General features: G+C 36.9%; 1 protein-coding gene across 5 annotated transcripts in view; it reads right to left on the bottom strand.

The window, feature by feature from the left end:
• CFAP44 (cilia and flagella associated protein 44) overlaps positions 1-26,086 on the bottom strand; it is a 145,650-nt gene that overhangs the window by 88,107 nt on the left and 31,457 nt on the right. For all 5 annotated transcript variants that reach the window (XM_050778809.1, XM_050778812.1, XM_050778813.1 and 2 more), the window contains 9 exons: positions 24,532-24,748; positions 22,371-22,485; positions 19,279-19,443; positions 17,016-17,171; positions 16,673-16,720; positions 15,979-16,078; positions 15,342-15,436; positions 12,467-12,676; positions 11,700-11,810 (listed from right to left, as the gene is read on the bottom strand). In XM_050778809.1, coding sequence (XP_050634766.1) covers positions 11,700-11,810; positions 12,467-12,676; positions 15,342-15,436; positions 15,979-16,078; positions 16,673-16,720; positions 17,016-17,171; positions 19,279-19,443; positions 22,371-22,485; positions 24,532-24,748 — 1,217 coding nt within the window. The remainder of the gene's footprint in view (positions 1-11,699; positions 11,811-12,466; positions 12,677-15,341; positions 15,437-15,978; positions 16,079-16,672; positions 16,721-17,015; positions 17,172-19,278; positions 19,444-22,370; positions 22,486-24,531; positions 24,749-26,086) is intronic.

Genomic DNA, 26,086 nt, shown 5'->3' with positions numbered 1-26,086 from the left:
ACCCTCAAGGAAAACACCATGTGCAAAAGTCCTGTGGAACATTTGCTTTTAAAAGAAAACTGTGGCTTGGATGGCATCACCTAGGGCAAAAGAACAGAATGAGAGGAGAGACTGGCAGAGCCTTAGGGAAACTTAATACTCAATGACTGAGTGAGGAAGACTGAGAAAGAATGACAAGATGTGGGAAAGGGAACCAGTGAAGCATAGTACCACAAAAGTGAAAGCGAAATGGTATTTCAAAAAGTAAGGACAGATTGATAGGATCAAACGTTGCTAAGAGGTCAAGAAATATAAGAACTAAACGTTAAATGGATATTATTGGTGCTTTTAGAAGAGCTGATTTGGTGGAATGATGAGACTAGAAGTCAGGTAAGAGCACATAAAGGAGAGAGTGATATGTAAGGAAATGGAGTCTGAGAATAGTCCATCCTTTTGAGAAAGTAGGCTGATTAGAGAGATAGGGTAGTAGCTAGAGGAGAATATAAGATCAAGGAAGTTATGTTTTGTAAGTGGGAGAGACAAGAACATATTTAAATACTGAAGGAAACAGTCCAATAAACAGGTATGATTAAATTTCTATGACAGAAAAGAGAAATAATGTAAAATATTGAAAAAAAACTGGGAGAGAGTAGAAACAAAAGGGCAAGAGGCAGAATTGGCCTTAAGTAGGAAGGGAGACAGCTTCTCTATTGCAAAAGAGGGAGGAGGAGCAGATGAATATAAAGGTAAATGGGATTTTCCATTTGGTACTGGGAAGTGAAAAAGTTCCTGTCTGAGAGCTCCTAGTTTTTCTATGATACAAGTTTTGCTGAGAGTGAGTTGGGAGCAAAAGGCTTGAAGCTTTGTAGAGAAGAAAAGTTCTAAAATGGTCATCATATGTGAAAGAGGGAGTTGATAAGAGCAATGTCATGGGATTGCTGAACCATTTTATGGATTATGTCGAGGCCATTTTAATCACTAAATTATAGAGGAGGTAATCTTCGTTGACATATAACTATCTCCAGCAGCCTTTGGCTGATCACTATAGGCCAATATAAATTAGTTGGAGGAAGTTCAGAGATGGACTTTTGCTTGATGGGTATGAAGAAAAGACAGAGGGATAAAGGAAATCAGGGCATTGGAAGAATGTTATTGATCCTTGTTTATCTTAGTTCAGGCCGCTATAATAGAATACCATAAACTAGGTAGCTTAAATAACAGAAATTCATCTCTCGGAGTTCCAGGAGCTGGGAAGCCCAAGATCAAGGGACTGGCAGATCCAGTATCTGATAAGGGCATTTTTCCTGGTTCATTGATGGTGATCTTGTTGTATTCTCACAGGACAGAGAGAACAAACTCTGGTCTCTTCATCCCCTTATAAGGAAATTAATCCCATTCACAAAGGTTCCACCCTCATGACCTAATTACCTCAAAGGCCCCACCTCCAAATACTATCACATGGGGGATTTAGGCTTCAACATGAATTAGAGTGTCAGGGGGAGTATAAACATTCAATCCATAGTATTATTGAAATAAAGAATTAAAAAATTTAAGCTGGACATGGAAGGAAATGAAGAAGAGAGAACTAGTAAGTTAGGAAAAGCAAATTGTGAATGAAATACAGGTCCGTGTCATCAAAGAACTGCTTGGAGATAGAGTGGCAAATAAATTGTCTAAAAAAGACAAAGGGTGAAGTCAGAGTAAAAGCTAGTTTAATAGTTGACTTTTTTTTTTTTTTTTAAATTATACTTTAAGTTCTAGGATGCATGTGCAGAATGTGCACGTTTGTTACATAGGTATACACATGCCATGGTGGTCTCTTGCACCCATCAACCCGTAATCTACATTAGGTATTTCTCGTAATGCTATCCCTCCCCTATCCTCCCACCCGCTGACAGGCCCCAGTGTGTGATGTTCCCCTCCCTGCGTTCATGTGTTCTCATTGTTCAACTTCCGCTTATGAGTTAGAACATGTGGTGTTTGGTTTTCTGTTCCTGTGTTAGTTTGCTGAGAATGATGGTTTCCAAATCGTTGACTTTTTTTTTTTTTTGAGACGGAGTCTTGCTCTGTCACCCAGGTTGGAGTGCAGTGGCATGATCTCAGCTCACTGCAAGCTCCGCCTCTTGGGTTCACACCATTCTCCTGCCTCAGCCTCCCGAGTAGCTGGGACTACAGGTGCCTGCCACCACGCTCAGCTAATTTTTTTGTATTTTTAGTAGAGTCGGAGTTTCACCGTGTTAGCCAGAATGGTCTCAATCTCCTAATCTTGTGATCCGCCCACCTTGGCCTCCCAAAATGCTGGAATTACAGACGTAAGCCACCATACCCAGCCCAAAATAGTTGACTTTTAAGCTTGAGTTCTTATAGTTGTTATGTGCTCAATTGTGTCCCTTCAGAAAAAAATTCATATATTGAAGTTCTAACCCCCAATACTTCAGAATGTGACTACATTTGGGGATAGATCTTTAAAAGAGATAAGTTAAAACAAGGTTGTTAGGGTGGGCCCTTAATTCAGTATGACTGATGTCTTTATAAGAAGAGGGGATGAAGACACAGACAACACAAACATAGAGATGACCATGTGAGAACATAGCAAGAAACAGTTGTCTGCAAGCCAAGCAGAGAGGTCTCATAAGAAACTAAACCTACCAACACCTTGATTTGGGGCTTCTAGCCTCCAGAATTGTGAGGAAAGAAATTATGCTGTTTAAGCCATCCACTTTGCTGTATTTTGTTATGGTAGGTCTAGCAAACAAAAACACAGTAATAAGTATCCAGTGGGTAGCTGTGAAAGTGTGTGGGCAAACTATAAAAATCATGGAAGATGAGGGAGTCAAGAGGTTCAGAGTCTGATGCTGTTTGATCAATTATCCACATGGTTAATATCTGATATGGTTTGGCTGTGTCCCTACCCAAAACTCATCTTGAATTGTAGCTCCCACAATTCCCACATGTCATGAGAGGAACCTAGTGGAAGGTAATTGGATCACTGGGGCAGGTCTTTCCTGTGCTGTTCTCATGATAGTGAATAAGTCTCACAAGATCTGATGGATTTATAAAGAGGAGTTCCCCTGCACAAGTCCTCTTCTTGCCTGCTGCCATGTAAGACATCCCTTTGCTCTTCCTTTGTTTTCCACCATGATTGTGAGGCCTCCCCACCCATGAGGAATTGTGAGTCTATTAAACTTCTTTTTATTTATAAATTACCCAGTCTTGGATATGTCTTTATCAGTAGTGTGAAAACAGACTAATACAATATCATTCAGAATACTTGTTTGTACTTTTACTGGAGAGAAAGATAACCATATTCTCAAAATTCAAATAAAGAAGCAGGATCAACCAGGTGGTCAGATTATAGCAATGTAGAAAGAAAAGATGTTACAGGTGAATGACAAGGGCCTCAAAGAAACAGAGTTTATATTTTATGATTTTCTTTCTTGTTCAGAAAACTTCATTGTATGTGGTAAAAACAGAATTTGATCTATCCCAGAGAAAGTTGCATATCACTTGAGAAGAATGTGTATTCTACTGCTGTTGGTGGACTGCTCTGAACACATCTGTTAGGGCTATTTGGCCTATAGTGTTATACAAGTCTTCTGGGGTTTTGCTTGTTTGTTTGTTTGTTTGTTTTGAGATGGGGTCTTACTCTCACCCAGGCTGGAGGGCAGTGGTGTGACCTCAGCTCACTGAAACCTCCGCCTCCTGGGTTCAAGCGATTCTCCCACCTCAGCCTCCCCAGTAGCTGGGACTATAGGCATGCCACCACACCCAGCTAATTTTTGTATTTTTTTTGAGGTGGGGTTAGAGACAGGGTTTCACCATGTTGGCCAGGCTTGTCTCAAACTCCTGACCTCAGGTGATTGGCCTGCCTCAGCCTCCCAAAGTGCTGGGATTATAGGTGTGAGGCACTGCGCCCTGCCTCTGTTTCTTTATTGATCTTCTATCTATATGTTTTATCCATTATTAGAAGTGGGGTATTGAAGTCTACTATTATTGTATTACTTTCTATTTCTCCCTTCATCTTTCTCAATGTTTGCTTTATATATTTAGGTGCTCTGAGGTGGGATGTGTGTATATATGTGTGTGTGTGTGTGTATGTGTGTATATATATTTATATTTATATTTATAATTGTTATATCTTTCTGGTGGACTGATATTTTATTATTATAAGATGTTATTCTTTGTATCTTATGACAGTTTTTATGTCAAGTCTATTTTGTCTGATATAAATACAGCAATCCCTGCTTATGTTTGGTTACCATTTGCATGGAATGTCTTTTTCCATCACTTCACTTTCAACCAAATTGGGTCTTATTTTTTTATTCATTCAACTTCTGTATGTCTTTAGATTGTTATAAGATATTATTTGCAACCCTGATGGTAACCTCAATGAAAAAAACATACAATGGATACAAAAGAAATTTAAAACATACCACCAGAGAAAATCACCCTCACTAAAAGGTAGATAAGAAGGAAGAAGAAAGACCACAAATCAACCAGAAAGCAAATAACAAAATGGCAGAAGTAAGTCCTTATTTATCAACAATAACAATGAATGTAAATGGACTAAACTCTCCAAACAAAAGAAATGAGATGGCTGAATGGATTTAAAAAACAAGCCTCAGTGATCTGTTGCCTACAAGAAACACACCTCATCTATAAAGACACATATAGACTGAAAGTAAAGGAACAGAAAGATATTCTATGCAAATGGAAATCAAAATAGAGTAGAAACAATTACATTTACATCAGAAAAAAATAGATTTTTAAGACAAAGAAGGTCATTATATAGTGATAAAGGGGTCAATTCAGTAAAAGGATATAACAATTGTAAATATATATGCACTCAATGCTGGAGAACCTAGATATATAAATCAAATATTATTAGAGCTAAAGAAAGAGATCAACCCCAATACAGCAATAACTGGAGACTCTTAACACCCAACTGTCAACACTGGACAGATCATCCAGGCAGAAAATGAACAAAGAAACATTGGACTTAATCTGTACTATGGACCAAATGGACCTCATAGATATTTACAGAACATTTTATCCAATGGCTGCAGAATACACATTGTTCTCCTCAGCATATGGATAATTCTGAAGAACAGACCATATGCTAGTCCACAAAACAAGTCTTAAAACATTTTTAAAAATGAAATTATATCAAGTATCTTCTCAGACCAAAATGAAATGAAATTAGAAATCAATAAAAAGGAATTTTGGAAACTACATGAACTCACAGGAATTAAACAATATGTTCCTGAATGACCAGTGGGTCAATGAAGAAATTAAGAAGAAAATTTAAAAATGTGTTGAAACAAATGGCAGTGGAAATACAGCATACCAAAACCTGTGGAATATGGTGAAAGCAGTACTAAGAGAAAAGTTTATAGCTATAAGCAACTACATCAAAAGAGATAGAAAAACTTCAAATAACTAATGATGTATCTTAAAGAATGAAAAAAGTAAGTGCAAACCCAAACCAAAATTAGTAGAAGAAAATAAATAAAAAAGATCAGAACAAAATTAAATGAAATTGAAAGAAAATACAAAAGATCAATAAGTTAAAAAGTTGTTTTTTCAAAAGATAAATTGGCAAACTTTCTGCCAGACTAACAAAAAAAGAGAGAGAAGACTAAAATATATTAAATCAAAGATGAAAAAGGAAACATTACAACTGATACCACAGAAATTCAAAGGATCATTAGAGGCTACTATGAGCAACTGTATACCAATAAATTTTAAAACCTTGAAGAAATAAAATTCCTAGAAGATACAACCTACCAAGACTGAACCATGAAGAAATTCAAAACGTGAACAGACCAGTATTGAGTAATGAGATCAAAGCCATAATTTTAAAAAGTCTCCCAGCAAAGAAAAGCCTGGGACCCAAATGGCTTCACTGTTGAATTCTATCAAACATTTAAGAATATCAATCCTGCTCAAACTATTATGAAAACTGAGGAGGTGGGAATACTTCCAAACTCATTCAACCAGGCCAGTACTACCCTAATACCAAAGCCAGACAAAGGCACATCACAAAAAGAAAACTACAGGCCACTGTCACTGATGAATATTGATACAAAACCTCAACAAAACACTAACAAACTGAATTCAACAACACATTAAAAAGATCATTCATCATGGCCAAGTGGGATTTATCCCAGGGATGATAGGATGGTTCAACATATGCAAATCAATCAGTGTGATACATCATATCAACAGAATGAAGGACAAAAATCATATGATCATTTCAATTGATGCTGAAAATGCACTTAATAAAATTTAACATCCCATCATAAAAGTTTTCAAAAGACTGAGTAGAGAAGGAACATACCTCAACACAATAAAAACTATATATGACAGACCTATAGCTAGTATCATACTAAATGAATACAGAAAGCCTTTCCTCTAAGATCTGAAACCCAACAAGGATGCCCACTGTTACTGCTGTTATTAAACGTAGTACTGGAAGTCCTAGATAGAGCAATCAGATAAGAAAGAAAGAAAGGGCATCCAAACTAGAAAGAAAGAAGTCAAATTATCCTTGTTTGCAGAATATATGATCTTATATTTGGTAAAATCTAAAGATGCCACCAAAAAAACTGTTAGAACTGGTAAACAAATTCAGTAAAGTTGCAGGATACAAAATCAACACACAAAAACCAATCGCATTTCTATACACCAACAGCAAACAATCTGAAAAAGAAATTTAAAAAAGTAATCCCACTTACAATAGCTACAAATAAAATAAAATACATAGAGATTAACTTAACCAAAGAAATGAAAGATCTCTATAATGACAACTATAAAATTGGATGAAAGAAATTAAAGAGGACACAAAAAAGAAAGATACTCCATATTCATAGATTGGAAGTATCAATATTGTTAAAATGTCCATATTATCTAAAGCAATCTACAAATTAAATGCAATCCCTATCAAAATAGCAATCACATTCTTCATAAACATAGAAAAAAAATCCTAAAATTTATACAGAATCACAAAAGACTCAGAATAGACAAAGCTATTCTGAGCAAAAAGAAGAAAGCTGGAGAAATCACATTACCTGACTTCAAGTTACACTACAGAGATACAGTAACCAAAACAGCATGGTGCTGACATAAAAACAGAAACACAGACCAATAGAACAGAATACAGAATGCAGAAACAAATCCATACATCTACAGTGAACTCATTTTTGACAAAGACGCCAAGAACACAGATTGCACAAAGAACAGTCTCTTTAATAAACGGTTCTGGAAAAACTGGATATCCACATGCAGAAGAATAAAATTACCCCTATCTCTTGCCATATACAAAAATCAAATCAAAATGAATTAAAGACTTAAACTTAAGACCTCAAAACTATGAAATAATTAAAAGAAAACATTGGGGAAACTCTCCAGGACATTGGACTGGGCAAAGATTTCTTGAATAACACCCCACAAGCACAAGCAACCAAAGCAAAAATGGACAAATGGAATCACATCAAGTTAAAAACTTTCTGCACAGCAAAGGAAGCCATCAATAAAGTGAAGAGACACCCCACAGAATGACAGAAAATATTTGCAAACTATCCATCTGACAAGGAATTAATAACCAGAATATACAAGGAGCCCAAACAACTCTATGGGGGAAAAATCTACTAATTCAATTTTTAAATTGGCAAAAAATCTGAAGAGACATTTCTCAAAAGAAGGCATGCGCATGGCAAACAGGTATATGAAAAGGTGCTCAACATCACTAATCATCAGAGAAATGCAAATTAAAAACTACAACGAGATATTATCTCATTCCTGTAAAAATGGCTTTTTCCAAAAGACAGGCAATGCCAAATGCTGGTAAGAATGTGGAGTAAATAAAGTACACTGTTGGTAGGAATGTAAATTAGTATAACCACTATGGAGAACAGTTTGGGGCTCCTCAAAAAAAACTAAAAATGGAGCTAACATATGATCCAGCAATCCCACTGCTAGGTATATACCCAAAAGAAAGGAAATCAGTGTATTGAAGGAAATCAGTACATCTGTACTTCCATGTTTATTGCAGCACTATTCACAATAGCCAAGATTTGAAAGCAACCTAACTATCCCACAACAGATGAATGGATAAAGAAAATGTGGTACATATACCCAATGTGTACTCTTCAGCCATAAAAAAGAATGAGATCCTATTATTTGCAGCAACCTGGATGGAACTGGAGGTCATTATGTTAAGTGAAAAAAGCCAGGCACAGAAAGACAAACATCACATGGTCTCACTTACTTGTGAGCTAACAGTGAAAACAACTGAACTCATAGAGACGGAAAGTAAAATGATGGTTACCAGCAGATGAGAAGGGTGGTGGGTGTGGTGGGGGGGGTGGGGTGCAAATTGGGGATGGTATATGAGTAAGAAAAAATACATAAAATGAGTAAGATCTAGTATTTAATAGCACAACAGGGAGACTGTAGCCAATAATAATTTATTGCACATGTTAAAATAACTGAAAGAGTATAATTGGATTGTTTGTAACATAAAGGATAAATGCTTGAGGTGATGGATATCCCATTTACTCTGGTATGATTATTATGCATTATATGCCTTATCAAAATATCTCATGTACCCCATAAATATATATATATACATATATACACACACACACACACACGTACCCACAAAAATAAAAAATAATAGTAATAAAGACAAGAATAATTCTCAAGATTCTGGCTTTAGTGACAGGGAAAATGGAAGTCCAAGAATAATACGGGAGGAAGAACATGTCTTAGAGAGACTATAATGAACTCCATTTAGACACCTCAAAATTATCTTCACAAAAATAAAAGATCACCAAGTTCTGTCCATTTTCTCTTCTAAATATCTCTTGTCTGCACAGTCTTTCATGTTCTAGTCACATCACAGCTGCCCAATAGATCCACCTGCCCCTGACCTGGCTCCCTTGTGTCTTCTCCACACTGCTGCCAAAGTGAACATGGTAGTAACCATGGCAGACAGAATGGCTCTGTGTGTACATGGGACGCACCCTTACCGGAACCACCCAAAACCATCAGGCAGAAGCTTAATGCTTTATGCTCAGATATGAGATCTGATATTTCAGCTGGTAATGGCTAAGATCTACTGCAATTTGGACAATTAAAGTCTGCAGCAGGTCAGTTACATACAGTAATTTACTTTTTACTTTAGTAATTTGCAAATGATTTTAGAAATACAAGTGCTAGCAAGCAGGACTGCCCAAAATGACTTTTAAATTATGCTGAGTGTTTTGGTCTTGCATGGTACAGGTTGTTTGTCCCCTACAAATCTCACATTGAAATTTGATCTCTATTGTTAGACATGGGGCCTAATGGGAGGTGTTTGGGTCTTGCGGGTGGATGCCTCATGAATAGATTGATGCTTTCCCTGGGTGGGGAAGGGGGTGGGTTCTTGTTCTATTCATTCCCAGGAGAGCTGGTGATTAAAAAGAGCCTGGCACTTCCCCCACTCCCTCTTTTGTTTATTTGTTTGTGATAGGGTCTCACTCTGACACCCAGGCTGGATGGAGCGCAGTGGCGCGATCTTGGCACACTGCAGCCTCAAGTGATCCTCCCACCTCAACCTCCCGAGTTGCTGGGACTACAGGCGTGCACCACAACATCTGGCTAATTTTTGTATTTTTTGTAGAGACAGGGTTTCACCATGTTGCCCAGGCTTGTCTCAACTCCTGCACTCAAGTGATCCACTTGCCTTGGCCTCCCAAAGTGCTGGGATTACAGGTTTGTGCCACCACACCTGGTCTCCCCGCTCTCCCTCTTGCTTCCTCTCTCACTACATGATCTCTATACAAGCTAGATCCCTTTCACCTTCTGACATGACTACAAGCCCATGAGGCCCTCACCAGAAGATGCTGGCACCATGCTTCTTGTATAGCCTGCAAAGCCACGAGCCAAATTGCCCAGCCTCAAGTATTCCATTATAGCCACACAAATAAACCAATAATTACTTTTAATTTTTTTAACTTATTTCAAAATAAGTATAGATTTACAGGAAGTTGAAAAGAGAGTACACAGAGGTATCACATACCCTTCACTCAGTTTCTACCACTGATTACATCTTATGCAACTATACAAAACCACCCAGGACTTTGACATCAGTACAGAATGTGTGTACAGCTCTACATCATTTTCTCATATGTGTAGATTTGTGTAAGCATCATGACAATTAAGACACAAAACTATACCATCACCACAAAGGTCTCCTTCAAGCTACTTCTTTAATGTCACACCTACTCCCCTCCCACTCACCACCCCAACCCCTGGAAAATGTTGGTTGATCTTTTTAACTTTGTATCTAGGGAAGTGAATAAAGGATGCACATAATGTTTTACGTTGTGATATAAACATTCATGCTTTCTCACAGAGCTTCCTTTGCAGCTACCACTCCCTTCACCTGAACCATCTGTACCCATCTCTTATTCATTGGTCATATCCTACCAATTTCTCAAAATCAAGGTACAGTAATACAAAATAATAACTTAATTTTAACTTTCCTTTCTTGATAGTTCCCTGCTCTAAATTCACAATACACATTGTCTATACTACGGGTGTCCAATCTTTTTGCTTCCCTGGGCCACACTGGAAAAAGAAGAATTGTCTTGGCCCACACATAAAATACACTAACTAACACTAACAACAGCTGATGAGCTAAAAAAAAAAAAAAAAATCTGCAAAATATCTCATAAAGTCTTCAGAAAGTTTACAAATTTGTGTTTTGCCTCATTCAAAGCCATCCTAGGCTGCATGCAGCCCACAGGCTATGGGTTGGACAAGCTTGGTCTATACCATTGATATTTTAGTCATCAATTCCTTTGTGAAACCTTATTGTTCAATGATAAGGTATATTTAACTTTTTAAATGTATATTTTTGTCTCCTCGAGAGACTGTTTTGTACTGCTTATTTAATCCACCACAGTGCCTAGAAAAGATAGAAACAATGAGTATTTGTTGACTAATTTCAAAAAGCATTTTTAGATAATACTAATGTATTTTCTGGTCCTTTTATTTAGAAAAGCTTAAAGTAGATTACCAATGTTACTCCAAGAATCCTGATGGCACTTCTATGCAATTCGTCAGTATTATTATCCTGGCACCTGGCACAGCACTTGGTTTAGACAGTCAATCAATATTTAGATGACTGAATTATCATATGCTCACATTTAATAAAACTGGAGACATTAAAAGACATTAGTAATCAATACTGAATTACCAATTGCTAAGAAAGAAGAAATAAAAGGATAGAAGAGGAAATAGATGTGGATTGAGGGCAGAGGAGAAGCAAAGAGATAAAGATGAGGAAAAGTACATTCAAACCTTAGAATTCAGCTTCTGATTCTCAGAGAGACTGACTGATCAAAGTGAAAGCATTTCGACATGTCGTGCCTGTGGCCAAAAGTCCCATTGGAGGAAAGCCTGAAAAAACGCTGGGTTTTGAGAGAGGATCATGGTCAACCAATAAGACCGTGAAAGAGAAAGGAGGCAGTGAGAGAGAGGAAGGCTCCTGAGTGATGCTCTACTGGCCAACCCCAGCAGCAGCCACCTGAACTTTCTGTTGTTACATCCCTGACCCTCACTGCAGGAACCAGGAGTGGGCTAAAAATTCCACCTGCTATTCTCTATCTACAAGATAGTTTCACTATGTAGTAATTGAGATTTAAGCAGGAAGACAAATAATAATGACTTACATGAGACATAGGAGACCACATTAACTGACACACAGGTCCAGGAGTATTAATATAACCAATTGGCTTATAATCCCTTTCCACTTCAAAGAAGAAAACAGTTTGATCTTTACTCTAAGGAAAAAGACACATCCACCAAATACATATTAGTATGAAATCTAGTCTATAGATCACAAAAAAAGCATTTAATAGCATACGCTATCTCTATCTACAATGGTCATATATCCCAGATTATTCTAGGAGAATTCTTATTTCTAAAACTTGCTCCATTTTCCCCATTAGAACTTTTGGCAAACCATGTGTTTCAATATGTGGTTCTGAAAATATGATCACCATACTTTCAGAAATGCACATAAAAAAATTCTACCATGCATATGCTCGCCTACTAGTGCATAAAGAATTTACATGGTTATTCTCTTCATTTATGACAATTCTATATAAGAACATACCTATGTTGAATAAAATACTGATTATAAACAACACAACTAGCATGGTCCCCAGTTGAAATTTCCTATTCATTTAAAATAAGCATTAGAATTCAATTTGCAAGAATATTTTTAAGTGTTATTCACATGCTCCAGCTCCATTCTGATTAAAAAGAGGGCTATTCACAGACTACATTGAAAGAATATGACTATAAAGAAAGCAAAATATGAATATATTGATAGAAAATGAATTTCAGTAAATAAGACATGATGAAGTAGGAGTACTTATAAGGCAATGTTAACTATAAAATTTCAACAAGAAAAGAAAAGAAATGTACTGCTTACCCCTGTGGCTAGAATTTCCCCATCACGTTCATAAGCTAAAGCAGTGACACGAGCAGTATGGGGTTTGAAAACCTGTTTCAAGCGAATATCGGCATCCGAAATTTTCTTCCGTCCCACAAAAATCGTGAGCCCTTTTGGATCATAAAGTTCAAGAATTCGAACAACTCCATCTTCAAATCCTACAATAATTTCTGCTCCAGTGAAGTTTACCTTGGAAAAAATTAAAGATAAGGGACCTGAAACGAGTTAATTGAGAAAGTTGGACTATATAACAGATATTTTATTTAGACTTAGGTAATTTAATATTGGCTGCCCATTGGCAATCCTTTATACCACTTTCTGGTAACCACTATCCATTCTAGCATATCTCTTTATAATCAATGACCACAGGAAGGATAAATAATGTTAATTCAAACATTGAATGAACAAACAGCAGTGTGTCTGCCTACCACATGCTAAGCACCTATCATCAGCCACTCAGTGGTGAACATAAACAGACTCAGTGCTTGGTTTCACAGAGTTTTGGTCTAGTGAAAGGTTGGACACATTAATCATCACATAAATGAGTGTGAAATTATGAACTGAAATAAGTGCTAAAAGAAAAAAATGCATTCTCTGAGAGCATATAACAAAGAAGGCTGACCTCAACTTATGGCTTCCCTAAGAAAGAGATGGTGGAGCTGATAACAAAAGGATGCTCAGGAATTAGCTAGGTACAGGAAGGTGGGACAAGCACTCCTAAGACAGAATATAACTTCTGCAGAAGTCCTGTGGCAGGAAATAACAGAATTCAAGAAAAAGTTATAGTATGACTAAAGTAAGAGAACATTTCCCCGGGAGGCTGGAGAGGAAGACAGGCAAGCAGTAGATGATAAAATGGGTTCCACGTCACATTAAAAAGAGTCTTCATAAAGTCTCAGCTGGAGATATAAATCTACCAATGTCTGAATGTACCAAATCTGCTGTCTTGGAAGAGCCTGGGCATCCTGTAGAGCTCAATGACAATCAGTTATGAGAATTTGGGGAATAAAAAAGTTGTACACCATTCAACTCCAGTTGAATGTTGTTTATCCAATAAAAATTTACTAAGTGTCTAAATGTACCAGTAACTATAGAGGCACAGGAGATGCAAAGAATAAGGCATGGTTGTCACCATGAAAAAAGTCTAGTGGGAAAGACAATAAAGCACATAATCCTAGTATGCTGTGATAAATGCTGTAAGAGATATACACACAAGCACTAAGGGGAAAAAAAGCACAGAGGAAGGAGGCCCTAACTCTACTTGAAGGTAGATTCATGGAGGGCTATGCAGAGATGATGTCTGACCTGAGCTGGGTCATAAAGACTGATGTGTAGTCTTCCAGAAAGGTAAAGGGGTATGGAGAAGGGACATTTTAATTGTAGCTTAAAATCCATATGATCATTACTCGGATATAAGCCTAAAAAAGGAAACATGCTGTGAACATTACACAACCATCTGAATAAACAATTCAATTACCTGGATTGTAGTTTTAAGACTTCAGTTAAGAGTGTAACTAGATTAGGATAGTGAGTGAGCTAGGTCTGCCAATCCAAACGCTCTGTCATTTCTCCTTGCTCTAGCCTCATCACAAAGCTGGCTCTGTTCCCTGGACCAAGTTCTCCTTCTGGTCTTGATCCCATCATGAAATTCCCCCTCATTCCAGTTATATCCACATTTACTTTTAGCCTGGAATATTTTCTCTTTAATTTCAACCCAAAATAATAAAGATTAAATATTTCCCCAAATAATTCCATGGCATTTTAAAAATATGGCTGCAAATCTTTGATGTGCCTGCCATGGAGAGATGGGGTTTAAGTCCCCTCCTCTTGATTCTGTATGGGGCTTGTGACTGTGTGACTGCTTCACCCAATCAAGTATGGTAGAAGTGATATTTTAACTTCTGGGGAATGGGCCATAAAAGATCATCAGCTTCTACCTTTACTGTTGGAACACTAGATCTTGGAGCCCTGAGCTACCATGTAAAAAGTGTGTGACTGTCCTGAGGCTGCCATGTTCTGATGAAGCCTAAGCCACATGGAGAGGGTATTATGTATAAACACTCCTATTGGCAGTCCCAGCATAGCCTAGCCTTCAAGTTGTCCAACCCAGGTGACAGCCTTGTGATCAAGAAGCCTTTGGGCTATTCCAGGCCCAGCCATTCATGTCTTCCCAGCTGAGTTCCCAGACACCCTGAAGCAGAGACAATCCATCCCTGCTGTCACCCGAATCTCAACACAAAGACTACATGAACAAAATAAAATGATTATCTTATGCCACTGCATTTTGAGATAGTATATTACACAGCAATTGATAAATGGAACAACTCCCTATCCCAGCTTAATTTGTTTCTATAGTTCTTGTAATTATCTAACATAAAATGTACTTAACTTAATTATTTTGACTACTATCTGTCTCTGCCTCCCTCCCGCTAAAGCATAAGGTCCATGAGGGGCAAGTGTTTTTTGTCTTTTTATTCACTGCTATATTCCCAGAATCTAAAACAAGACCTGGCACATTGTTGGCACTCTGTAAATATTAATAGGATGAATGAAATCAAAGTCAGATGGGTCGAGGCTAGAGACACAAAGTTCTGTTGGGAAACTGCTTTGCAACATGAAACTATTATGAATCTACAGGTGGCATAAAAACAGAAATTTCACTAAAAACAAGACCAAACCTATAACAACAATCATGGTAAAGATTTCTATTACATTCTGACTAAAATAAACTAACTTAAAACTTTTATTATTCCTTAAAATTTTGAGTCAGCAAATATCTATATTTCCAAGAAATAGCATTGATATACCATATTTACCAACAGATTCTGGTAATTTATTATAACAACAAACTTACCATTCGGGGTACCCAAACAAGGGCAGTACCTCCTTGTTTGAATTTCATCTGAGTCAAAAGAGTTTTGCTAGCAAAATCATAGATTCGAACAGAGCCTATGGAAAGACAGTTTTAAAAGAAAAAAATTATATACATAATTTTTTAAGTCTTTGCTTACTTTTTACATATTGAATACTATAACAAGAAATTTCTTAACTAAATCAGTCAATAACTTTCTTTTGTAAAAAATTTCATGTACAACCTCAAACAGGTAATTCATAAACATGAATAATAAAGAATAAAACAGATGATTGACTGGTGGGTCAATTTCACCTTGCATAGTCCATATGGATTTGCCATAAGTTAAGAAGGAAGAAAGGAGATGGAAAGAATAGAAAAAAGACAAATGCGGACAATATCAAAATGAGCAGCATTTTCATGAACAATTTACAGATTGTGTCCTTATTTTAATCTCTCACAATAACCATGGCTGCTGCGTTTCGTGCCCTCTCGTCTCTGCAACTCACCTCACTTGCATTCAAGAGGCTCCCCTTTTGGGAAAATCCTCAAATGCTCTTAAGTCAAACACATATAAAAATTGTATTGCAAATAAAACAAAACAAGGCCAGATATATTTTTATTAAGGGTTCCTACTTACAGTCCAAGGCAGTTGTGGCCATGAGATAAGTGAGAGGAGAAACAGCCACGGCTTCAACAGCTCCGGAATGGAAGGAAAAGAGGCATTCTGGGTCCTGGGTCTGAGAATAGACAGACACTTACTAGATTTCAAAGACAAGGTGACATAGAATTAAGATCAAGTTTTAAAAAATGCAAAGGGAAAAATATAACACATGTGTGATTTTATTTACATAGAAATAAGAAAAAGCCCAAAAAGTTAGAAAGAACACGAGTTCAGATTTAGGAGAACCAGATAGACTCCGGGGCTTTGCCCTTAATGGCTGTGTGATTTTGTGCAAGTCACTTCAAATGCCAGTTTCCATTTCTTCATCTGTAAAATGAGATGATAACAGTTGCTTGCCTACTAAATAGGGTAGCGATGAGGATCACATGAGATAAAATAAATGAAAATTCCATATATTTATAAAAACTATAAAGCACTTAATAATGTTAGGTGTTGTCACTGCCACTTTTCTGGTAAATTATGCTATGAGATAGATACTTTTTTATGTAAAATCATGATGAGAGAGAATTCTCAAGAGTAGCACATGTTGGACAAGATTTTTATGAGAACCATGATCAAATATGGAGAAAGATAAACAATACTTTAAAGACAAATAAGAAAAGTTTTTACTATGAAAGTTTGGGGAAAATAAGAATAATAGGCAACTTACAATATTTGAAAAACTAAGGTCAAGCTTCCATATGGCTCCATTGGCATCCTAAAAAAATTAAATAGTATTTTGTTTTATCATTTTAAACTTTCATCAAATTTTTTAAATGTTTTTCCTATGATTTAATAAAGTAAGGACAAGCAATAATACCAAAAGCTCACATATATTTTAAAGTATAATTGAAATTTAATAAAAACAACTCTATATTTTAGAATGCAGCCACACAATAAGCAATCTCATAACACTTACAGTCAAATGGACTTGTAGGCAAATCAATCATACTATTATTTTAATTTTTTGTCCCTGTAATGTTAAAGAGCCAAAAGAGAAGAATGCAACACACCTGAGCCAACCAAAAGTTATTTCCAGTTTCACTCATTTTTATCATAGAGAAGAGATTCACATTCTTGTCTACTTGAAGTTCATTAATAGGCTCAATTTCCAACAATCCAGTCTCATCTATTATATCAGCAGTGTCTATTGTCTCAAAATCCCATATCTTGTAAAATGTAAAGAAAATATTTTAATCAATCAGTAGTTTCTGAACATTGATTTTCTAAGCCAGAAAAACCCTGACTTTTTTTTCAAAAGTCATTTCTTGTTCTTTCATGAAAAGTAACAATGAACAGGTGTGATAAGAACACCAAAACCTGAACCCTGGAATGTTACTCTGAACTAAGGTATGGTAAGTTATTACAGTTTCCTTTACATTTATAAAGATTAGTGAGAATGTACAGCCTTGCATAAGAATTTTAATTTGTCCAAAACAAATTTTATTTCAAGGTTTCTATTAGATCTCTTTTTACATAAAGTGGCCATAGGAGTATATGGTTCAGTTGTTCAGCAAGACATCATAATGAACCCTGTTTTCTACACACTAGTAGACCCCTGGAAGGGGGAAATACAGCTTCTTGCTTAATGACTCAAGTACTATCTCATTAGAAGCGAACAATATAGATGTAGATAAAGTCTCCATTAGAAAATGTTTCTCTTCCTGAATATTAATATTTCACACTTTATTATCTCATTGGGAAAATCTGGCATTTCCCCAAGTGCATACCACCAAACATGTTTCAGAGTAAGTGAGATAGTAAATGTTACTATCTCACAGTGAGACAGTAAAGTATAGATTGTTGCTCATTGGGAGAGGAGTCCAGAATACTACAAGAAGACTGAGGGAGCACAGTTTTACCTCAAGGTGGCAAGGAGGCTCAGCAGAACCTCCCCTGTGAGGGGCCAAAGTTCATTCTGGACAGTTCTGGCGACATACCCTGCCATGTGATCCTAGACTGAATAACTGAGTCTTTGAGAAAGGAACTCTGGGGAGACTGTCCCATAGATTAGCCTGGTTGGGGGAAGAGAAATATCTGAAGGTCAGGGTTAGGGTTAAGAATCAGACTAGGATCAGACTAACCCCTGGGAGTTGGGCTAGGTTTTCTCTAAACGGTAAGAGGTAGAGATTTACTGTGTGAAGGACTGAAAAGACAAGGACAGACTCTGAAAAGAGAAGCAAGCTTAGGAATTACTGGTGTCCATGAAGGGATCCTATATGAAATATTTAACTTCTTTTCTCCTGAAGTTTTCTCCTACTTGTTATTTGAACATTTTTGGGTAACGTATGTCTTAGAAAGATAGCAAATATATCATATGACAAAATAAAAGACACAAAAGATTCTCAGAGCAATGTGTGAAATCTAACAAGATTAAATTTAATATTGTAAAAGTAAAAACATACACCGGGGCTCAAAAAGCCAGTGGTAAGAAGACCCACTGTGGGAGATATGGGTTAAACAATACTAAACACAGTAAGCTCAATCGGTAGCAACAGAGTGACCAGACTCTTAAAAAAAAATACAATCTCACTTTTGATAACACTTCTTAAAGAATGTCAATAGAACACTACCACTTTCTTATGAAAGGCCCCACTGAAAATATCTACCAAGAGGACTACAAGGCAAATCCCAAGGCTACAGGTTGACCAGCCACAGTGGGTCAACATACTCATGAACAGAAAGTGCTAAACAGAGTGGGCGGGAGAAGTGTGACAACAGCAATCAAGGGGACTTAGATGCTAGAGCAATGTTCCAGCTTAGCCCAGGCTTGGGCAAAAGAGTGTCCACAAGAGAAAGCAAGTGAGGTCCCTAGCATACGGGCAAGAAGAATGTAGCATTCATAGGCAAACTCCATCAGTTCACCTCAGGGTGTATTTCTATTTGGTAACCTCAGTGAAAAATAACTAACAAATGTTCAGCACCTTTGTTCCTACAAAATGGCCCATTCATATGGAGCCTTTTGGAAGGATATGTGGGTCTACTGTTCATCTTGTGCTAACATGAGTTTTCATCTTCTGAAGTTATTATTTCAACAGAATCAAAATAACAAGAGGCCCTCTCAAACTTTCAGTGGTAAAATGCAGTAAATTAATTTTGACAAGAATGCAAATATTTACCACAAGAGAAGCATTATTTAAACTGAGTTGGGCTGGAGAGTAAATGACTACTGATCTCCTTCACAAAATAACCTTTATGAGAAATAAAACCCTTTGGGTGATCTACAACTCTTATATTAAACGTGGGTGCTAGCGTCCAAGCATCAAGAAAACTTACCCTAACACATCCATCTGACCCAACCGTGATAACTTCACCCTCATCCAGCATTATCTGGTTAATGGGACCATTGTGACATGACTTGCTTGTACCTCGACAGAGCTCCACTTTGATCAGACCACCTTCCCAAAGCAGCATGTTGCCCCATTCTGACCCTGAGAGTACCTGGCAGATATGTGGAAAAAAGAAATGTACATCAAAACAGGTAAGTGTATGTATTTATGCCTCAAATAGTAGGTGAAAATTATTTTTAAGGTTATTTTTAATGATTATAAAATTTTTAAATGGAAAAATTAAAAAATACATAAATGAAGACCTACTACCCCAGACACAACTACTAATAACATTTTGATATATTTCCTTCCAGGATTATTATCAGTTTTACATCTTTGTGATTAGGCTGTATGTTGTTGGTAATTGTTCCTGTATGTATACAATAGACTTCTTGGTACATCTCTTAGGACAAAAGACAGGAGTGGAATTAGATGAGAGTCTACTTTTTAAATGTAATACTGTCAAATTTTAGATATTAGATAACTTGTAAGGCCAGTACTGAATTAAGTAGATTATAGCATAATAGTATCCAATTTCAAACAAGGCTAATCATCTAAAACTTTTCTCAAATTAATCTGTTTAATCTGGCATTTTCCCAAGTGCATGCCACCAAACATTAGTTGTTAAGATATTAAACAAGCGTCACAAAATAAAGCAATATTTATTGAGTATTGACTCTGTGCCAAGCACTGGTTCAGTACTTTATATATGTTAAGTTATTTAATGCAAAAAACCGTATGAACTAGGTACATTTATCAGGGATACCATGTACACTTGTGCATGTTGGGTACCTCATTCTCATAGAAGAAACAGCTTTTTCTGACTCCCACAAAGGAACCATATGGGCCAATGGTAGCCATGACTATTATTACCCCCATTTTACAGAGGAGAACATTGAAGCACAAAACAGTTAAGTAACTTGCCCAAAACTACCCAGTCAGCATTCTAATACAAGCAAGGTGGCTCAAAACCTCCTATTCTGACTACACAGCCCCAGAAGGCAGATGCTAGGATAAACAAAGTCAAACAACTTTATTTTCTCTAGGACCCCTGGGAACTTTTAATAGAGAAGTATTTGCCGGGAATCACCAAGACGAATTTTTAGATACAAAGGAATTTGACTTAAAATGTCTTATTTTTATGGAGCTTCTGCACAGATTGATGTTCCATAAAAATTTACTTTGGGAAACTGTATTCTAATTTTTGCCTCCATGCTCTAGAGGTCTGCATTTCCATCTCCCCCTTATCTAGAGAAACTGATGATTTTGTTCAGTCTTTTATTTCTTGGGTCTACCTATTTTTTAACAACTCTACCAACTTTACTGATTCTGTTCTTAAGCCTCAGCCTTTTATGGTAGAGTGTTTAGACTTATTTTCTTCTGTCCAGTGATGAAAGCCAGCAACGATGACAAAAACCTATAAGGCATTCCTTTCTGAAATGTGACTCATATCTAGCTTGCCTTTTCCATTTGTTCCAAGAAGTCTAGGCCCTTGATCATCTCTCTTTAGATGACAGCAACAGCTTCCATTCTAGCTCATTTCCTTGATTCCAGATTTCCCTTCTTCTAATCAACCTGGCATTTTATGGCCAAATTTGTTTATTACTTCTTTCATTTGCAAGTCTACTCTTCCCATGTAGAGTAGTTCTCTACCTATTAAACTCCTTGTACACTAGGACCCAGTCATACTTCTCAACCGAAAGTCTCCACTCCTTGCCAACATAAATGGTTTATTCCAATCTGCCCTCTAAAAATCTGATATTTATTTCTAATGCTAAATATTTCCTTTAGTTGCTCTATCATTTAAAATGGCTTATTTCTTCCCTATATCTATACAAATTCTACCAACCCTTTAAAAATATATATCTCATACCAGGTTTTTAACAAGGATTCTATTGACCTTTATCTTAGCTTAATTCTTACACTATTGAGAATTTGAAGCTGGGATGATTTAAGATCATCTCATGGATTTAGATATATTTTAGCCAGCATCCAAGGCTTTTTACTTTCTCCTCTATACCATGCTTTTGAATTGAGAATATTCAGTCAGGTAGATGACTAGACCACTTGGCTCCTTAGAGTAATATTTGTATGCTAGCATTTACTTACAACTGAGATGATCACAAATAATAATCTATAATTCATTCTAATAGGAAGCTATGTAAAATACTGATAGAGAACTAATCCTAATTAACTATTATTTCAGGCAATATGCTTATAAATTTTATAAGAGGAAGAAAGGAAAGCAACTAACAATATTAAAGAATAAATTAACAGATTACAGTTGCAATGTTGCAGATGCCTCTATAAAGTGGTTGCTCTTTCTGAGTAATAATCTGACAAAAAAATAAATGCCACAAGGCTGTATATAACCTTTGACCCAATAAGTCTTCTTGGATCATGATAGCAAGACAAAATGGGGAAAAATAAGTAATATAAATACTGCAACTCTGTGACATAGTTAAAAGTAACAAATATTTGGGAGGCCGAGGTGGGTGGATCACGAGGTCAGGAGATGGAGACCATCCTCTCTAACATGGTGAAACCCGGTTTCTACTAAAAATATAAAAAATTAGCCGGGCATGGTGGCAGGCACCTGCAGTCCCAGCTACTCAGGCAGCTGAGGCAGGAGAATGGCGTGAATCCGGGAGGCAGAGCTTGCATTGAGCGGAGATCGCCCCACTGTACTCCAGCTTGGGCAACACAGCGAGACTCTGTCTCAAAAAAAAAAAAAAAAAAGTAACAAATATGACATTATGTTAATATATGAAAATGCTCACATACTTTATATGTGTGTATAATATTTAGTAAAAAGAAAATAGAAAATGGTGGGTACATATGGATTATGACAATTTCAGGGAAATATTTTAATTACAATTGATAATTGAAGAAGTAAAATTAAATGGTCATTACATTTACAATGATAATAGCTGTTATTGGCAGAGTTTGTTAGAATGTAATATATTTTCACATATGTGTGCTTTCATATATGTACTTAAAAACACAATTTTAATATTGTAGAATAGTGGCTGTACTCACCTTCCCATCTGGGAGTTCCATGTAGCCTTCTATATCAGTAGTGGTTGTTTTGCCAAATCGACCTAGTGATCCCTGCAGCTTGAGACCTGTGAATGTAAAAGCCATTTCCCAGAACCTACAAACAAGAAAAAGACTGAATGTACCTCAAAGATATTTTATTTTTATTTTAATATGACCCATTTGCATATTTCAGAGTTGCATATATTATTTCATTCATTCATTCATTCATTTATCTGATTAAGATTTATTAAGTATCTACTACCTGTCAGGCAAGGTTCTAGGCAATATGAATTCAGCAATGATCAAAATAGGTGAAATATAAAATTTCCTGCCTTCACGCATCTTATATTTTAGGGCTGTGCTACCTAATGCAGTAGCCTCCAGCTGTGTGTGACTATTTAAATTTAGATTTAAAGTAATTAACATTAAATAAAATCAAAATGTTAGTGTTTCAGTCACACTAGCCAATTTCAAGTGCTCAGTAACTACATGTGGCTGGCAGCCACTGTATTAGACAGCATAGAACATTCCTAGTCTGTCAGAAAGTTCTCTTAGACAGTATTGTTTTAGAAGATATAAAAGTTTTCCAAAGAATTCTAATTTACAAACTGTGTGACTTTGAGCACTTTTCTAGATCATCCTGTGCCTTCATTTTCTCAGGGATAAAATGAGAAAATTAGTAACACCTACCTCATAAAACTGTTGAAAAATTCTTAGAACAGTGCCTAGCATATCAAAGCAATCAATAAATGTTATTACTAACATTTTCTTATTAATAGTCTAAACAAATGGACAGGATGATGAAGACCACATAGAAAAAGAAGAAATATACAAGTAGACATAAAATAGATAATTGAGAGTATCAACAAGCCAATGATACAAAGCCAAAAGCCTAGATAGCCAACATCCTCTCCAAGGGAATGGTAGGTCCCCTGATGATATGCTTCCATATACTCTGGGTTCCTTCATAGCACTTCACACATGAAATTAACTGTTCAATGTCTGCCTTCTCCCCAAAGATATAGGGCATAGAAAATACAGATTTTACTAAATAATCAGAAAATATAAGAAATTGGAAAATTTTAACATATAGCTAGCAGAAGTTTATTTGAAAATTCCCCAAAGATTACAATTAAAAATCTGCTCAATTAGTCTATATTTCTAATGAGTGAATAATAAAAAGACCAGATTTAAATTGAGACAAGAGGAATTTAGGATAGATAAAAATGTCTTTCTCTTAAAGAGACTCTGATAATCAAGTTATGGGCAGCTCTGGGGTGGTAGAAGATTGTTACGCAAATGCATGAGACAAAGGGGAACAAAGATAGAGAAAGACAAGATCATTGCACCCTGGAAATAGACAAGGGTATGATACAATGAAAAGAGCATGGAGTTTGGAGCAAGACATAAGATCAAGAGTAGGCTCTGCCACTGTTTCGTATTGAGTGTTCCTTGTCAGGAATGATACTGTGATAATTCTTATTTTACAGATGAAGACTGAGTTGCTACAAACAAGAAATTCAGTAGTGGATGTGAAAGCTCAATATGAATTTGGAAATACCATCCCGATTTTAGTTATTAAGATACTACACAAACTCTTTTAGGAGTTGGAGCCTACAAAAAGGCAGCAGACTATAGTTAAAAGTCCTTATTTGGCTGGGCATAGTGGCTCACGCCTGTCATGCCAGCACTTTGGGAGGCCGAGGTGGGTGGATCACCTGAGGTCGGGAGTTCAAGCCCAGCCTGACCAACATGGAGAAACCCAACTCTACTAAAAATACAAAATTAGCCAGGCATGGTGGTGGGTGCTTGTAGTCCCAGCTACTCAGGAGGCTGAGGCAGGAGAATTGCTTGAACCCAGCTGGTGGATGTTGCGGTGAGCTGAGATCACACCATTGCACTCTAGCCTGGGCAACAAGAGCAAAACTCCATCTCAAAAAAAAAAAAAAGCTCTTATTTTATCTATGCTGTTTGCAGAAACAAAATCCCACATATCTAATTAGAAAAGGGGCATTGCTAGTTAGCTTTTAAAATAACATACTTTTAAACAATTCTAATGTTAACCAAAACAGCAAAAAAAAAAAAGTCTCCAGCTCTTAGATCCTCTTAGAAAAATACTCCTGTGATACATACTAGCACCTCTAATGGTTACCCGACCTACTTGATGTGGCCTGATCCTGATGTAGTAAGCTGCTCTTCATTATCAGGATTGAAAGTAACCTTAAAAACTTCCTGAGAAAAAGCTTTTGTCCTCAGTATGGGTTGTTCCTCTTTCCAGTTCCAGATAGTCAGTGTGTAGTCAGGGTTGCTACCGACAGACGCCAGCAAGGTACCGCTGTAGTTAAAGTTCACATAAGCATATCCCTTCTCAGTCCCATCTGGAAGGATAAATGGAAGCCTAATAAATAAGGGCACATTTATTTCATTTTCAAAAATATGATGTAAAAAAATAGAGAGGGAGTCAGCCCATGGTGATGTAAGAATGCCAAGAATACCCTAAAGGAACAATTCCAAAAACATTCACCATCTTTAGCTTTAGAATGAATTATGTTATATGAAGGGGGAGGGTAAAGAAATCTTAATCACATATTGCATGAGAAAAACACTTTGAAAACATATTCCATTTTATGGCATGGGGAGAAACACAAAGCGTATTAGATAGCAGTGTCAGAGTGTCAGACAGCAGTGTCCAGAGTGGCTCCAACTGGAATAGGAGCTGGGTAAAATGAGGCTGAGACCTACTGGGCTGCATTCCCAGGAGGCTGGGCATTCTAACTCACAGGATGAGATAGGTGGTTGGCACAAGATACAGGTCAAAAGACCCCACTGATAAAACAGGATGTGGTAAATACAATGGCCAAAAACCACCAGATTCAAGATGGTGATGAAAGCAACCTCTGGTCTTCCTCACTACTCATTATATGCTAATTATAATGCATTAGTATGTTAAGGACACTCCCACCAGCACCATGACAGCTTATAAATACCATGGCCACATCAGAAAGTTACCTTATATGGCCTAAAAAGGGAGGAACCCTCAGTTCCAGGAATTGCCCACCCTTTTCCTGTCTGGAAACCTCATGAATAATCCACTCCTTGTTTAGCATATAATCAACAATAACTATGAGTATTCTTAGCCAAGCAGCCCGAGCCACTGCTTGGGCTCTGCCTATGGAGTAGCCATTCTTTTATTGCTCCATACTCTGCCTATGGAGTAGCCATTCTTTTATTCCTTTACTTTCTTAATAAACTTGTTTTCATTTTACTCTATGGAGTCACCTCAAATTCTTTCTTGCACAAGGTCTAAGAACCCTCTCTTGGGGTCTGGATCAGGACCGCTTTCCCATAACAATTCCATTAAATAAATCATTTTTCTTTTTTTCTTTATTTCTTCTAAAACACCAAAGATACATCTGCAGAACATGCAAGTTTGTTACATAGGTAAACGTGTGCCATGGTGGTTTGCTGCACCTATTGACCGATCCTTTAAGTTCCTTCCCCTCACCCCCACCCCCCAACAGGCCCTGGTGTGTGTTGTTCACCTCTCTGTGCCCATGTGTTCTCAATATTCAACTCCCATTTTGAGTGAGAATACACAATGTTTGGTTTTCTGTTCCTGTGTTAGTTTGCTGAGGATGATGGCTTCCAGCTTCATCGATGTCCCTGCAAAGGACATGATCTCATTCCTTTTTACAGCTGCATAGTATCCCATGGTG

Source organism: Macaca thibetana, chromosome 2, assembly GCF_024542745.1.
Source record: "Macaca thibetana thibetana isolate TM-01 chromosome 2, ASM2454274v1, whole genome shotgun sequence".
Taxonomy (NCBI): domain Eukaryota; kingdom Metazoa; phylum Chordata; class Mammalia; order Primates; family Cercopithecidae; genus Macaca; species Macaca thibetana.
Note: the sequence above shows the minus strand (reverse complement) of the source record. Positions and strands in the feature narration are given on the sequence as shown.